The 15,465-nt window shown below is 41.9% G+C and overlaps 1 protein-coding gene across 5 annotated transcripts in view; it reads right to left on the minus strand.

Moving 5' to 3' along the window:
- The window catches only part of Atxn2 (ataxin 2), a 98,899-nt gene that overhangs the window by 24,493 nt on the left and 58,941 nt on the right, over positions 1–15,465 (minus strand). For all 5 annotated transcript variants that reach the window (XM_028765881.1, XM_028765884.1, XM_028765882.1 and 2 more), the window contains 8 exons: positions 11,976–12,067; positions 11,342–11,539; positions 9,931–10,109; positions 7,909–8,118; positions 5,219–5,401; positions 3,692–3,889; positions 3,257–3,364; positions 2,924–2,994 (listed from right to left, as the gene is read on the minus strand). In XM_028765881.1, coding sequence (XP_028621714.1) covers positions 2,924–2,994; positions 3,257–3,364; positions 3,692–3,889; positions 5,219–5,401; positions 7,909–8,118; positions 9,931–10,109; positions 11,342–11,539; positions 11,976–12,067 — 1,239 coding nt within the window. The remainder of the gene's footprint in view (positions 1–2,923; positions 2,995–3,256; positions 3,365–3,691; positions 3,890–5,218; positions 5,402–7,908; positions 8,119–9,930; positions 10,110–11,341; positions 11,540–11,975; positions 12,068–15,465) is intronic.

Below are 15,465 nucleotides of genomic sequence, written 5' to 3' on the forward strand. Positions count from 1 at the left end.
TCTCACCACTGCCCACCCACAGCCTACAGAGCTCTCTCACCACTGCCCACCCACAGCCTACAGAGCTCTCTCACCAGTGCCCACCCTCAAGTTTTACAGTTAAGAATATGAACAAACTGCAATCTAAACAACAACAAAAACAATAAACAGGAAGGGTGGTAATCAACATCCCTGGCCACAAGAGCTCTACAAATGCAGACCACACTGTGGACCACAACCAACAACAAGGACTGCAGCACCTTCAGGGGAATGGCTGTCCCCACACACGGCCAGGTGATGCACCCCTGTGACATTGGCACTTCAAAGGCAGGAGCAGGATGACTGAGCACATGAAGCAGCTGGAGTTACACAGGAAATTTCTGTCTCAAAAAACAAACCCAAATTGAAAATAAAAAGCACTTGTTGGCTGATGGTGGAGGGAGTGTCCAATGGGGACCATGTGAGAACCATGGTAAAATGACTGGCAGTTCCTGCAAAAACTCAACACACTACCACAGGATGCAGAACTTCCAGTCCTAGAGAAATAACAACACATGTTCACAAGAAACCAAGCCTCGATGTTTCTGTTGGTATTATTCATTGTTGTATAAAAGCCAGAAGAATAACCCAGAGCCACTGAACATTATTTTTTAACAAAGCAGAGCTGTATACTACAACATATGTGCATGCACATGTGTGTACTTACTTGTATGTACCTCAAATAACAAAATCATTTAAATAGGCTAATGAGACACAAACTGTTCTGAAAAGACATATCAATAATCAATGAATGTATAAAAAATGTTCTGGATCACTAGCCATGAGAGAAATCTGAATTAAAACTCCACTGAGGAAACTGGAGTTTTAAGTGGTGATAAGTGTGAAGTCTTCTTGGAGATGATACAAGTTCAAATTCCAGCACCTGTACCACGCAGCACACAACCTGTGCACACAATTCCAGAGAGGGCCAAAGCCCCCAAACCTCGACAGGCGTCCTCATTCATGTGCACTTACCCACACACACATACTCCTACACACATACCCCTACAGTTTAAATTAACACACACACACACACACAAACACACACACACACACACACTCAGATTCTATCTTAACTCAGTCAGAATGGCAGTCATTAGAAACAAACAGCAAATAGTGGTGAGGATGTGGAAAAAAGAGAACCCTGTTTTCTCTCACCAGAGAACAATGCTGGTGGGACTGTAAAGCTGTCCAGTCTCTATGGAATAAAAAAAGTGGGCTGGAGAGATGGCTCAGTAGTTAAGAGCACTGGCTGTTCTTCCAGGAAACCCTGGTTCAATTCCCAGCACGCACATGGACTCAGGCTTACCAGCTGTCTGAAACTTTAGCACCAGAGCACCTATACATGTGCAAACACACACACACACACACACACACACACACACACACACACACATTACATACATACATACATATAAATAAAAAATGTAAAATAAATCTTGAAAAAAACCCAAAACCTAAAAAATGAAAAATCTGACCCAGTCATTAACTCTCAAAGGACTCCAAACCTAAGTGTCACAGATAAGTCTTCCTAATCGCCATTTCTTGCAGGGCTACTCACAATAGCTACTTAGAGGTAGGTGTCTATCCAGAGAGCAATGACTGACAAGAATGTGGCATGTATACTCAAAGCTTTATTCATCCAAAAAAAATTGTATCATTTTTTATATATGTGTGTGTGTGTGTGTGTGTGTGTGTGTGTGTGTATATATAAACAGGAGAGTATAAAATTAAGAAAATTAATTCAGCCGGGCAGTGGTGGCGCACGCCTTTAATTCCAGCACTTGGGAGGCAGAGGCAGGCGGATTTCTGAGTTCGAGGCCAGCCTGGTCTACAGAGTGAGTTCCAGGACAGCCAGGGCTACACAGAGAAACCCTGTCTTGAAAAAAAAAAAAAAAATTAATTCAGAAAAGACATTTATTGCATGTTTTCTCTCACTTGTGAGTTTTAAGATTTAATGCAGACATTTAAAGCACATACACACTCATATATATATATATATATATGAATGACTTTTTCTTCTAGATAACTAAATTTCAAGACTCCCTGAGCTGGTACTTAAATGTAACTTAGTGGAAGGATGGGCGGCACAGTGGTTACGAGCATGCACTGTTCTCTCCCAGAGGATGAGAGTATGGCTCCCAGCACCTAGACTAGGCAGCTCTAATTAGCTCTAGGTAAATATCACACCACTGGCCCCTGTGGGTACCTCCATTCATGTGTCTATTCTAACACAGATACATATACACACAATTAAAAATAATAAAATAAAAACCAACAGTACAGGGAGCTGGAGAGATGGCTCAGTGGTTAACAGTGTTACTGCTCTTCTAGAGAATCTAAATTCAATTTCCAGCACCCTCATCAGGTGGCTCACTGTTGCCTTAACACCATCTCCAAGGGATGACAACTTCTGGCTTTAGAGAGCATTTGAACTTCCATGTATATATATACTGACAGACAGACCGATAAAACCAGATGTGTGCACGCACATATGCGCGCTTGCGCGCACGCACACACACACCCTGTGGGCTGGAGAGAGACATTAAGCACTGGTTGATCTTCCAGAGGACCTGGTTTCAGCACCCAGAACCTACATAGTAGCTCATGACCAACTGCAACTTCAGTTCCAGGAAATCCAGTGCCCTCTTCTGGTCTCAAAGGACACCAAGCTGACCCATGGCTCACATACATAATGAAACACTCATATGCATGAAAAACAACTGAAAAGAAGTTTAGCTTGCTGCACAAATGACTTAAAACTAGAGCCTGAGTGTACGTGAGTGTGTGTGTATGTGCGTATATGTGTGTGTATATTTTAATAGCATACTTTTGTGAGCTGGTCATATAAAAATCACTGTTTGCTATTTCTTTTTTAATTCCAACCAGTCAATAGAGAACTTACCCTAAAATCATTCTTAAACTTCTTTAAATCATCAATCTGTTTTCTGTGTTCAGAAACAACTGGTGACATACCTGCAAGACCAAAACCTGTTAGATTCCAATTTACTTCTAACCTTCAACTTAAAATTCTAAGTATGGGAAGTCAGAAACGAGAACAGAGGCCAGGTTGGTGCATGCCTCTTGCATCTTGAATCCAACACTGGGGGTGAGGGGAGGAGATAAGTAAGGCATGAGAACAGATCTATCACTTGAAGACTAGCAATTTCAAGTATCCGTCTGGCTAGACATTTTTCTATTTGTACAATTGTATCTAAAAACTTTAACAAACTCTAACCTTTGTTTTCAGCTTTTGAAAAGCTAGGTGATGTTTCACTTGCTTTAATATTTTCTTTATTTCCTGCAGGAGAGTTCTGTCTCTGATCTTGAAGCCTGGAATCTTTTGCTAAAAAACAAGTTTAAAAAAGCACAAAACTAGTATTAGACAGAAGCTAGGACAACAGTGTGAGTAAACGTCAAACACAACTTTCTGGTTTAGGGAAAAAATGGTTTCATTAAACAGAATTTATTCCCTGTTAGTCATCATATCAAAACTCAGTAAGCATGCTCATACAACAGACATGTCACACTAGGACAGGTCAGAGCCTCTGATGCCAGACATTAGTTAATATACCACAGACAGAAGCTTGCATCCACAAGAGCATCTCTGTGCATTTGGAACGTAGCTCTTGGCCGTACACGGGCTACAACAGGAGAGGTGTTGGGCGCATACCCTCAATAGATGGAGTCAGAGCTCTGTTGGACGCAGGGCTGGCAGGAGTAGGAGACGCAGCGGGAACAGGCATGGAAACAGCTTCAGCAGGGATGATGCCAGCTTGGGGAGAAGCAAGCACAGGCCCACTGGGAGAGTTTCCAATGCTGTTCTGCCTGGGAGACCTGGGTCTGTGAGTTTTGGGAGATAACCTTGGAACTAGAAGCAAAAAGATACTCATTAAATTCTCAGAAATATCTTATGGCAGTAATCACCAATATCTAAGTACCACCGTTGTTTCCCTCCTAATTAAACGAGTTATCGTTGAAGTATTTTTAGTCAAGTTCAACACCTGAGTTCAATGGCAGCCAAATCATACTTAAAAAAAAAAAATCCAAAGCGTAACATTTATTTAAGGTGAGAGCTCTCTACCATGCCTTTCTCCTCTCCCCCTTCCATCAATACACGGAATAACTGATGGTAGCTTGCTGCCAAGCCTATGTGTTTTTCCTTACAACATAAAGATCCACGGCCAGTGCTGAAGGAAATTAGGACGCACTTAGCCTCAAGGGGTGTGTAACACAGAATGAACACCTTCTACATAACTGCTTAATGCTTTGTAGTCCATTAAAAACCTATTTGCAGACTTCAGACTAAAGAGGTTAATGAAAATGGTTCAATTAGCATCACTTTAGTGACTTTTCTTTTTGAAGTCACAAACATTATAGAGAAGGGAACCTTCAGAACACTAACTCTTCATGGAAAAACTAACCCTGGAATACGATTTTCACTGTATTCCTCAACTGTCTCTATTCTTGAATTTATAATAAAGTTGCTTATATATAATAAGGTTAAAACACCTCAAGATTCTTTTCTCATCTTCTATTTTCTTGTTTTTTAACTCTTCAGTTAAAAAGGCCAAGAAAAACAGCACAATGGAATTTACAGGGCAGTTACTACAACCGCACAGCAGATAGTTACGGTAAGCACACTATATGAAGGTACAGCAGATACAGCAATTTAACAGTACTGCATTTTTTGTCTGTCTGTTTTTTAAGCTTAAAGACCTCTTTCTGGTAAGGCCAAACGAACAGGCAAAAGCTCCAGCTCTGCACTCCCAGGAGGAAGCACTAAAGACGGACAAGATCAACTCAGCAGCCAGAGACAGCAGTCTGCCCTAATTTTAAATCTGCTCCAAGTAGGATCTTGACTACAGCTGCTGATGGTCAGAGTGCTTCTCAGGCACTTGTAATAAAAGCTGAACTTCTCCTGGTGTAGACTACTCCTTGAGGAACACCAGATGAGTATCTGTTTACTCCATACACAGATGCCATGGAGACATGCTGCAATAAGAAACCTAAACAGGTTTACAAAATGTATACAGAGACAGAGCTCCAGAATGATGAGACAGTTCCTTCAACTAGTGTCTTGAGTACCTGTGGTAACTGGCAATACCTGCTTATGCCACCACATTTAATTTGTATCTCAGGTCTTCAGCTCGGCCCTACTGTACATGGACAGTCAGCTCTGACACAGTGCCATACCTACCCCCACTAACCACTGAGGACCACGTTCCCCCTGCAGGACTAGTCCTTGCCACTGGAGGAGCAGCTGCTTCACTTGGGGGATTGTGGGATACAAATTCTAGGCCACTAGATATGGAGCCTCTCCCAGCGGAGACTCTGTGATTCCGAGGGTGCCGCTGTGCCTTTGGAGACATCCTTGGAGGGCCTGAGGAAGACATGAAAGTTGTCACACCAACCTGCAGCATCACCTTATTGCTGTTTTGCTAGATACAGACATATACTCTTACTTCCTTAACAGATTTTTCACTGGTTAAAAAATGAATGACTCTGGATCGATTTTTGGCCACACTAAGAATTATTTTGTGGGATGTCAATTATGTAAGTACGTTTTATTTCCTCCTTTTATGATTTTTTCTTACTTTTAACTATATTGTGTGTATGTGTCTGTGTGAGGGTATGTGCACATGAGTCCCTGTGGAAAAGCAATAGGCTCTCCAACAGCTGACCCATCTTTCTGGCCTTATTTCCTTTTATTTTTAAAGCAAGGGAGAAATAAACTTGACGGTGAGAAATCAAACAACATGGCATAACAGTGGATAACTACATTCTGCATTTAAAAATAAGTTATAATAAACTTTTAGTAGGAATCACAGGTGCATGATTGAATATTATCAGTTTACCTTTCTACCAGATTTTGTTACTTCCAAAATGAGACAAAAAATAGTTTTTGTTTTTTGTTTGTTTGTTTGTTTAACAGTGATAGGAACCAAACTGGGAACTCCATACTTGTTAGGCTATCAATCTATCTATGAGCTACATCCTTTAGGGCTCCAGGGAAAAAAGGATTTTTAAACAGAAGTCTCAGTTTGCCTCTCCATCTCTTGCCACAGTCAGCCATTTTCCACATCATGGCTCCGCACAGTAAGTGGCTGCCATGTAAGAACAGAGCAAGGATTCTCTGTAGAAAGCTACACTATGTGAGCTGATGACACTCACCGTCACTGACTCTGGCACCCATCAGGAGCTGCTGTGAATACAGCCTGCAGCACAACAAGCCAGAGTAAAAGCATAAGTCCAGAACTACCCCTCTCAGAGGCCATGAGCGGCTGGCTCCTAACACACGCTCTCTGCTGTGTCCTCAGCAGGAACATCGCCAGACATGCGCGCTCAGAAAATGCTAATTCACGTTAGGATTTTCCTTTTTTTTTTTCTTTTGAATTTTTAAAATGTATTAATTACTGTTCTGTGTGTGTGGTATGGGGTGGATTCGTATGTGCCATGGCATGTATGTGCAAGGTGTGAAGTCAACTTTGTGGCGTCAGTTCTCTTTTTCCACCTGTACATGAGTTCCAGAGACCATACCCAGGTCAGTAGGCTTGCATGGCAAGGACTTTCACCCACAAAGCCAGCCTACTTTTAGGGCTTTCACCTGGAGGAACCTGCACTCTCAAACTGTAGAGCATGCTTTCTGGGCAGTCCAAAAGCAGCCCTTTCGTCTCACTACGATGCAATGTTTACAGTTCACTTGTGCTCAGTCCTATCTGAAATACCCTCAGAGAATAAGTACCTTTACCCTAATGGTCTGCAACAGCTCCATGTTGCTGCTAGGAGCCACTGTGAGAGGCATGCATTAAAAGTCAGTGAAATTTGCCTTTGTGACACTGCAATCTTCTGCCATGAAGTTCCCTTCTGCCTGGGCAAAAATTTATCAGTAGCCAATATAGTTTATTCCCAAACAGCTTCTTTAGAAACTTTTATCAGTCTTGATCAGCTATATTCACTGTGACTTTACCAAGACAAGGTGATTAGAATATAAACATAAATCTCCTGAACAAAGGGCATTGTCATTTAGAACAAAAGATGTTTTAACTTATAAACTGCATTAAACCAGAATGCTACCTTTTTATGGGAAGGGTGTCAGGGTGGCTGGGACAGAGTCCTGGCAGGCTTAGAACTTATTATACGACCCAAACTGACCTCAACGTTCAGCAATCCTCCCACCTGTGTACTGGGCACTGGGATTACAGACATGTGCCACCAATCAAATTATGACATGCAACAATGGTGAATTCAGCATCAAATACAATTTGACAAGAGCCAAAAAGACAGAAAAGCCTCAAACCCATACCTGTTTTGTAATTGATAAACTTTAAATAAAGGTCTCCCTACAGATTAAAGCAGCCTTTCACTACAGTGATATTGTAAAACTAATTGAAAATAATTATTCAATTAAATTAATAATTCCTCAGGCACTCTAAAAACTACTGTTACCTGAGGGCAGGTGTCTAAGGCCACTACACAAGGGATGTCATGGACCACAAAGGACCCCAAAATAGTACTCCTGCCTTTGGCCAACAAGAAGGGACTATGACCAGGAAGTTGAATGTAGCGGCCCCCATAACCCCCCCTTCCCCCCCTCCAGGAGCAGAACGTGCCCAGTTCGTTCCTGTCCCTGTCCTGGGCTGCACAGGAGCACAATTGCTACACAGGTCAGACCCCATCTTTGCACAAGACAGTGCAGAGCTTTACACGGCACTTAGTCAATTTTACTCTAGTAAACAAAAGGTTAATAGAAATACTTTTAATAAACTAAAGTTAAAACACAAAATTATAGGTTATTAAATAATGAAGAGGAAACTATTTTGTACTCATCACCTCAGAAAGGAGCTAAACAAAGACAAACAAAACCATGAACAAATCGTGGTATTGTACCTTCTGAAGACATGCGTTTAGGCATAGTAGAGACAGGAGCTGGAGAGCCATGAGCAGAGGGGTGAGACGGGGGTCTGGATGGCCTCGAGGGGGGCCTGGAGGGCGGCCGTGTAGGGGTGGCTGCCCGAGGTGGAAGAGAGTTGGGACCTGACTGGTAGCGAGAAGGTGGGCGAGAGGAAGGAGATGGGCAAGGCGATGGCCAGGGAACACCTGACAGAACAAATGATATGAAGGAAAGTATAAAAACTAAAGAAAAAAATGAGGGAAAAAGTAAACAGAAAAAAAAAGTAAAATGACAAAAATGATTTCTTGTACATTTTAACCCTTTGAGGACAGTCATTTGATTTGTGATAAGTTTTAGCACAACTTAACTGACACAAATTCACATTTTACTTTAACCTCCTTAAATTTAAGTCTGTTTAAATGAATCCACGTTCCCAAAGGGTTAATTAGGATCTACACATACTACTGAAGAAGACAGTTAAGACTCTGCCTAGTATGCCTACTTCTTCAGCTGTTGTCAGCCATCACTTGTGAAGAGCATGTTGTACACACAGATAATCCCCTCAGTAAGCACAGTGACTCCTGCTCGGGAAGACAACCCTTTCACTGGTCTTAGCTCTGAACAATAAACAGAAACAGCAGCTATGAAAGCCACTGTCAAAGCTCTTTTCCTATTCTTACCTGAGCTTCTTCAAGTCTACTCTGAACCAAACTGTCTGTTTCAAAGGACATGAGGCACACACGTCCTGTTGAGGTACAAATGAAACCTTACTCCTGTTGATTTCTAGAATGTCGGATAACAGCACCCTACACTTCTGTAAAATGAATCTCATTCCGACACACTGGAATGGACCCTGCCTACCTATTGTCTGTGCACCAACAGGGACCTGTAAGCTGCAGGGCACAAACCTGACCCCAGCCCCAGCATACACCACTTCCCTGGGGCTTAGTCAACAGTCTATGGTTCCTCTCCAGTAGGCTAGGGGGCTCCACACACTGGAGTATCAGACATTTCTCAGTCCCCCTTCATGTTTTTAACTTGAAAATTCTGTTCATAGACAAGTGAAAATCTTCACTCAGTGAGCAAAGAAATTTCACCATCATTACTAAGTAGGGAAACTACTCAAGAGTGTTTCCTTGGAGAGGAATTCTGGAGAAAAGATTCAGCAAAAACAAACGAAACTGGAAACCTAGTGTTCTGCTTTCTCACACTGACATTCTTCTCCCTCTCCCTTCTTTTCCATGAGGTCTCACATGACCCAGGCTGGCTCAAACTACCTATGGAGCCTGACTGCGCCTCCTCTGCTCAGGCGTGAGCACCTACTTTATCCAGCTGGCACTGCTCTAACCTTCAAGCCCTAACATCGCCTGTCCACTCTCTTTCCCTGTCAGCTACCATATTTCCAAATGAATTTCTGTTGTTCCAGCTTCCTGATTTCTACACATACCTATAATCTGTAGTCAACTGACTCGGGGCACTACAGAAAGTACCTTCCTACTTAAAGATCCAAGCTGAAACGCTCTAACACCTACCCTCAGAAATCAAAGGTTGTCTGTGCTGTATTTGTAAGCACAATTCTCTGATGACTTTCGTCACATGACTCTTGCTCATTTCTGATATTACAAACGACCCCAAGTTCTTCCTTGAAGTAAGCAGAATGGAATCCACCACAGATAATGAAAACGAATCTGCACTAACTCAGTGTCTTCCTCATCAACTATGCCCACAGTGTCATCACCCAGTGTTTCAGGAGTTTCCTATCTCTGTCTATGGAGTGCCTTAGGCCAAATGAGTATGAGAGGATGGAACAGCTCAGGACATGCTGCCACCCTACACGTGCCAAGGACGGATACAGCGTTATACTGTCTGGAGCCACAAAACAAACTACGTTATAGATAATAAAAACTACTCCACAATACTCACAAATGGCATGCACATTCCTATCACGTACGTAAACTCTTAAATGTCTAGCTCTGTATGTGATCAAAAACATTAACAAGTACGGTCAAAATACTTGCCTCCATTAACTACTCTTTGGTCTGAGCCAGCGTTCGGGTTGAAATCTGAAGTGTGAGCAGCAGCTCTTGATGGCATGGAGCCTGGTCCAGGCTGGCCCATCCGTGGTGAGCTCTGTCTCCCACTTCCCCAGGATATGACTTCTCTATTTCTTTGTCCAGGAGGAATATATTTATTTTCCCTGGAAATGAGAGATCCTCTAAATCATTTATTGTAAAAGGTACTGAGCTAACAAAACACACTGAAAGGTACATTAAGTAGAAGACTGTCTGTCACATCAGCCTCAGTCCCCAGGCTGCTCACAGCCCTGCATGTCTCGGCCACCAGCATAAGGTGTGCTCACTGTCATCCTAACACTCTGTGATGATTAGGGAAATCCTAAGACTCAGCTGTGGGATCCTGATGGGAGAATCAGCTTTACCCATAATGCAGCAGGTTTTCTACTGTTTTGAATAAATGACAGTCCCACAGCCCTGCAAATGCACGCAACCACTGTGCCATCATTTCCCCTTTTGTCAAAGTCACTCCACACTGTCTTTAGCTCATCTATTCTCACAACAAGCATCATGAACAGTTGAATTTTCAAGTAAAGTTCATCTCTCCCTGGTTTTTCTAGCCTCCCTCGAGTCTGTCTGGTGGTCTGCCACGTTCTGCTATAATGCTGCGTCACATGGACAGGCTCTCTGATTCAGTGTCTTTGATCCTCACTGCTCCCTACAGGTTACTCTTCAAGCATGGCACACAAGTGCTTCTGCCACCTGCCACCAGAGCATCGAAAATATTGACCCTGAATTTTAGCCTTTTTACCTCAAGAGGCCAGATTCTCTTACAGGAGCATGTTCTACAGAGGTGAAATAATTCCCCACACTCCCTGCAGCAGACAGGCCCCATTACCACATTAAAAATGCCACTTCCCGGGGAGGCTCTCTTGAACTACACAGGCAATGCTAATTCTTCCCCACTGTGATATTCTGATGCTCTCAATAGATCTGCATCATGCAAGCCAGAAGTGCACTGCCACCAGGTCACTAGGTCATTGGGTCCCACTCCGACCTTGTTTTAAGGAGCTCCTCAGGGTCTGGGCTGGGTCCTCACATGGGTCCAACCCTTGACTCCAGAGAGCTAATCCCAAAAGATACTATTAAATGATCATAATCTTTTCTCTAACAGAAATTTGTGTGTGTTGGGAGGGAGGGGTGTCCTAGGTTGGCACTGAACTCTGCTTCCCAAGTGCTGGGATTAAAGGCGCACACAACCACTGCCCAGCTCTCCAACAGAATGTGAAGCGAAATCAACCACCACTTTCTCCTTATCTTCACGAAAGAGGAAACAGTCAGATTACATCATTACATCTTCTCATATAGGCTTTGAATCATGTGCCCAAGACAGTGCACTGTAGTTCTGTTTGAATACCTAGTGTTGGTGCCATGCCCATCCCGGTCACTGCAGTTTCTCTGGACTGCTGTGTATTTTTCTTCCTCACTTCGGTCGTCATTCTCAAGGGCCACACGAGCTTTGTACTGAGCACTGGATTCGATTTCTTCTGCTAACTGGTTTGCCCTTGCCTCCCGTTTTAGAAATTCTTCAGAGTTGTCCCTTTCTAAGGGAACCCTAAACACAAAGACAAGAAGACATAGGTAATCATTTCATCTTCGGCCATTAACAAACTCTACAGTATGGGGTCAAGGACAGTGACAAAGTTAGGGACTTTGCTATCATAAATCAAAACATGTTTTTTTTGTTGTTGCTGTTATTAATATTAACCCATTATAGAAGATTTACTATGTCAAGAACTGGTTTACTCTAACCCTTATCCCTGTTTAAAAAAAAAAACAAAACCTGTAACATTTTTATAATTTAAAAACAAAAACAAAATGTATTTTGGCCAGAAAACAAAGTATAGGTAAGGAAACAACATTTATTCCCTGTTTTAATGTGAGTCTGTCAGTCTGAATAGTTAATACAAACAATGTGATAAGAACATAATTTAAGCTGATGAAAATCAAAGACAGATACACTAAGATAAAAGAGAACTCTGTGAACTCACGTATACGAAGATAAACTGCTATCGTACGTGGAGACTACACCGTAATTCTCTTCGTTGTATCGGAACATATCATTGGGGTCCCATCCGTTAGACTGCAAGGGAAACGAAGGGCAACTTTTCAGTTCAGCTGCAATGAATGTTTATAGTGAGATCCAGCAAGCTCTACTGCTTGGCTCTAACTCTCACTTCTTCCCTACAAAAGAGCAAACTTTACTTTAGCAACCATTAAAGACAAGCTAGCCACAGCTCACACCTGTCATACCAGCACTTAGGAGACTGAGACAGGAGGATGTTTTCAGTTCAAGTGTCAGCCTGGGCTAAAGGAAAAGAAAAGAAAGGAAAAGGAAAAGGAGAGGGGGAAAAAGCCCTATATAAAAACAAACAAACAAACAAAAACTCTTTAGGAAAAGCTTTTCTCTTACAAGTATCATCCCTTTAAATCAGTGGGGATTACATGAGTTGTACAGGGTCAACTCTGGGTCAAAGTTCTCTCTTTACCTGTCCTAACAGCCTTCCACACAAGCAGAGTCAAAACTTTTTCTACTAGCTTTCCATGCCAGAACAAAATCATACCCCTCCCCTAGAAAGGTGAGGAAGGGCAGCTTAAAGCCCATGGGAAGAAGGCTAAGTTTTAAAGCTGTTTGCCATGAAAGGTTGCAGAAGATCCCAGTAACAGCTATGGGTCCCACTTCCCTAACTTTCAATGTCAGTACTGTTCCCCTCCATTGGAGGGAGTAAACTGCCACTCTCAAAACATAGGCTATACTCTTCAACCTGAAAAAAATGAGAAAAACACAGGCAGAATCTTCGGTGCCAATCAATCTCGATAAGGCCTAGGTAACTGTTACCACCTTTCTAGTCTGTCATTTTGTGCTGTTACTAATGTCATAAGGAAATTTTCTTATGTTCTAGTTGATTGCAGATTCCATTAACTTCCATGCTTTGGTGTTCTTGGAAACCAATCACAACAGAAGTCAGTTAGAACTCTTTGTATAGTTAGCCACAATAAGCTTGGACCCAAACCAATTGCCAAACAGCACTTCCTCCACCTTTGTATAAGCTTCTATTATTTTTTGCTTTTCTAAGCTGCCCCTTGAATGGATCCCAATATAAGAGAAACACCTGCACCAATATAAGAAGCCTTTTAGAATAAGACTTCCATTTTGAGTAGGGATCAAGTAAAGTTTAAGTTCTTAAGACGACCTTGGGAACTGACATCCTACTTGTCAGAAAGAGGTATGTACATGGGTAACTGATACCCTGACTGACAAACTAAGACATGAATGTTAGGCCAGGCAAGTCCCTGCCACAGTTGAATACTACAACCAATGGAAGCAGGATAAATGTCCAACAAAGACCTGTTCCTAAAGAAGTCAGTCCCCTACCCCCGAATCCTGATTGATAGAATACCATGGCACCAATTTGTAAGTTTCAGTCTGTAGATTTTAGGCTGAAAAGCCTACAGGATCCTGCCTCACTGTCACAGCCAGTTCCAGAGTCTGGCCTGCAGCCCTCAACCATTGGTCCTGGGGTGAACACTCAATAAACTACCCCTGTCTGACTGAGATCCGTGGTTATGTAGTTTGTGAGGTGACTCTTGGGCCCCAGCAAATTTCACATCCAACTCTCCTTTTAAAGACACCAGGCTGATGGCTCAGTAGTCAAGAAAACATATTACTTTTCTAAAGCACACAGTGGAGAAAGAGCAGCAACTCCCACCACTCCCACAAGCTGTCCTCGGACTCCACATGCAAGCCACGACACACACTCTAACTTTCATTAGATATATAGACAGACAGATATTTTTTAATTTTCCAATTAAGACTATAACTTCAGTAATTTGAGTGATCCATCACAACTCAACAGAAAAATATACACCAAAACTAATGATTTCAAGTTTCAGGGCACAGAAATAATCACTATTAGGAGTTTCACAGGCTTAAGCCAATGGTTCCAAGGTTAAGGGCTGTTACTACAGAGCTCAGAATGGGTGGCACAGGTTGCTGACCCCAGTACTCATGAGGGAGAGGCAGGCAGATCTGAGTTCAAATAGCCAGGTCTACAGAACAAGTTCCAAGACAGCCAGGTCTACAGAGAAAAACCCTGTTTCAAAACAAACAAACAAACAAACAAACAAACAATAACAAAAAAAATGTGCTCTTAGAACTCTTGCAAAAGGATTTGCAGCACTTGCATGGCAGATCTCAACTCCCTGTAACTGAGAACCAGGAGTCAGTCAGAGTCAGTCTCTTTCCCTCTCCCTCTCCCTCTCTCACACTCACAGACACACATACACACACACACACACACGCACACAACTGTGTATTTTTTAAAGTTAAATACAGTTAAATACTTGTTATTCTGCAGCTTGCTTTTTCTGCTAATAAATATATGAGTTATCTTTCTTATTTGAATACTGGCTTTTGGTAGGTACATATTTCTATTAAATATCAGTATTATCCTTTTCTGATGGGAACCTACTAATAGAAATAATGTTGCAAAAAATATCATGACATATAATTATTTCCATGTATTATAGATATATTAGGACTAAAGTTAAATGCTTTTCTATTTTAAATTTATATATTTCCATTAAAAAAAAAAAAAAAGACAAGGTCTCAAGCCTTGGTGGTTGCAGACACCTTTAATCCCAGCATTTAGGAGGTAGAAGAAGCAGGTAGATCTGAGTTTGTGGCCACTGTGGTCTACACAGTGAGTTCTAGGACAGCCAAGGCTACAGAGAAAAACCCTGTCTCAAAAAACCAAAAAAGCTTGCTAGCAAGATGGGTCAGTGGTTAAGAGCACTGATAGCTCTTCCAAAGGCCTTGAGTTCAATTCCCAGCAACCACACGGTGGCTCACAACCATCTGTAATAGGATCCAATGCCGTCTTCTGGTGTCTGAAGACAGCTAAAGTATACTCATATACATTAAATAAATGAATAAATAAATAAATAAATAAATAAATCTTAAAAACAAAGCGAAAGATAGAGTCTCACAGGGTAGCCCAGAAGGTCTAGAACTTGCTATGCAGATCAGGTTGGCCTTGAACTCGGGATCCAACTGCCTAGCCAAAGTAAATTCTTCATAGTAAGACTAATAGAACAAATCACACTTACATTTTAAATCTTGATAAACTGCCAGAGTCTCCCCCTCAAACCATTAACGAACTTATTTCCTTAACTAATAAAGTAACATACCTCTTTCCCATCACAATGGTGCAGTGATGCACACATGAAAACCATTATATTAGGTTTTGGTAAATACTGACAAACCTCCCAGGGCAGTTTTGTTCTTTGAGGTGGTTGAGCTCTTAGAGAAGACACTACTTCCTGTACCACTATGTCTTAGACAGTACACTCTTAGAGAAGACACTACTTCCTGTATCACTATGTCTTAGACAGTACACTCTTGGAGAAGACACTACTTCCAGTATCACTATGCCTTAGACAGTACACTCTTGGAGAAGACACTACTTCCTGTATCACCAT

This window comes from Grammomys surdaster, unplaced genomic scaffold (assembly GCF_004785775.1).
Source record: "Grammomys surdaster isolate TR1022 unplaced genomic scaffold, NIH_TR_1.0 166, whole genome shotgun sequence".
Taxonomy (NCBI): Eukaryota; Metazoa; Chordata; class Mammalia; order Rodentia; family Muridae; genus Grammomys; species Grammomys surdaster.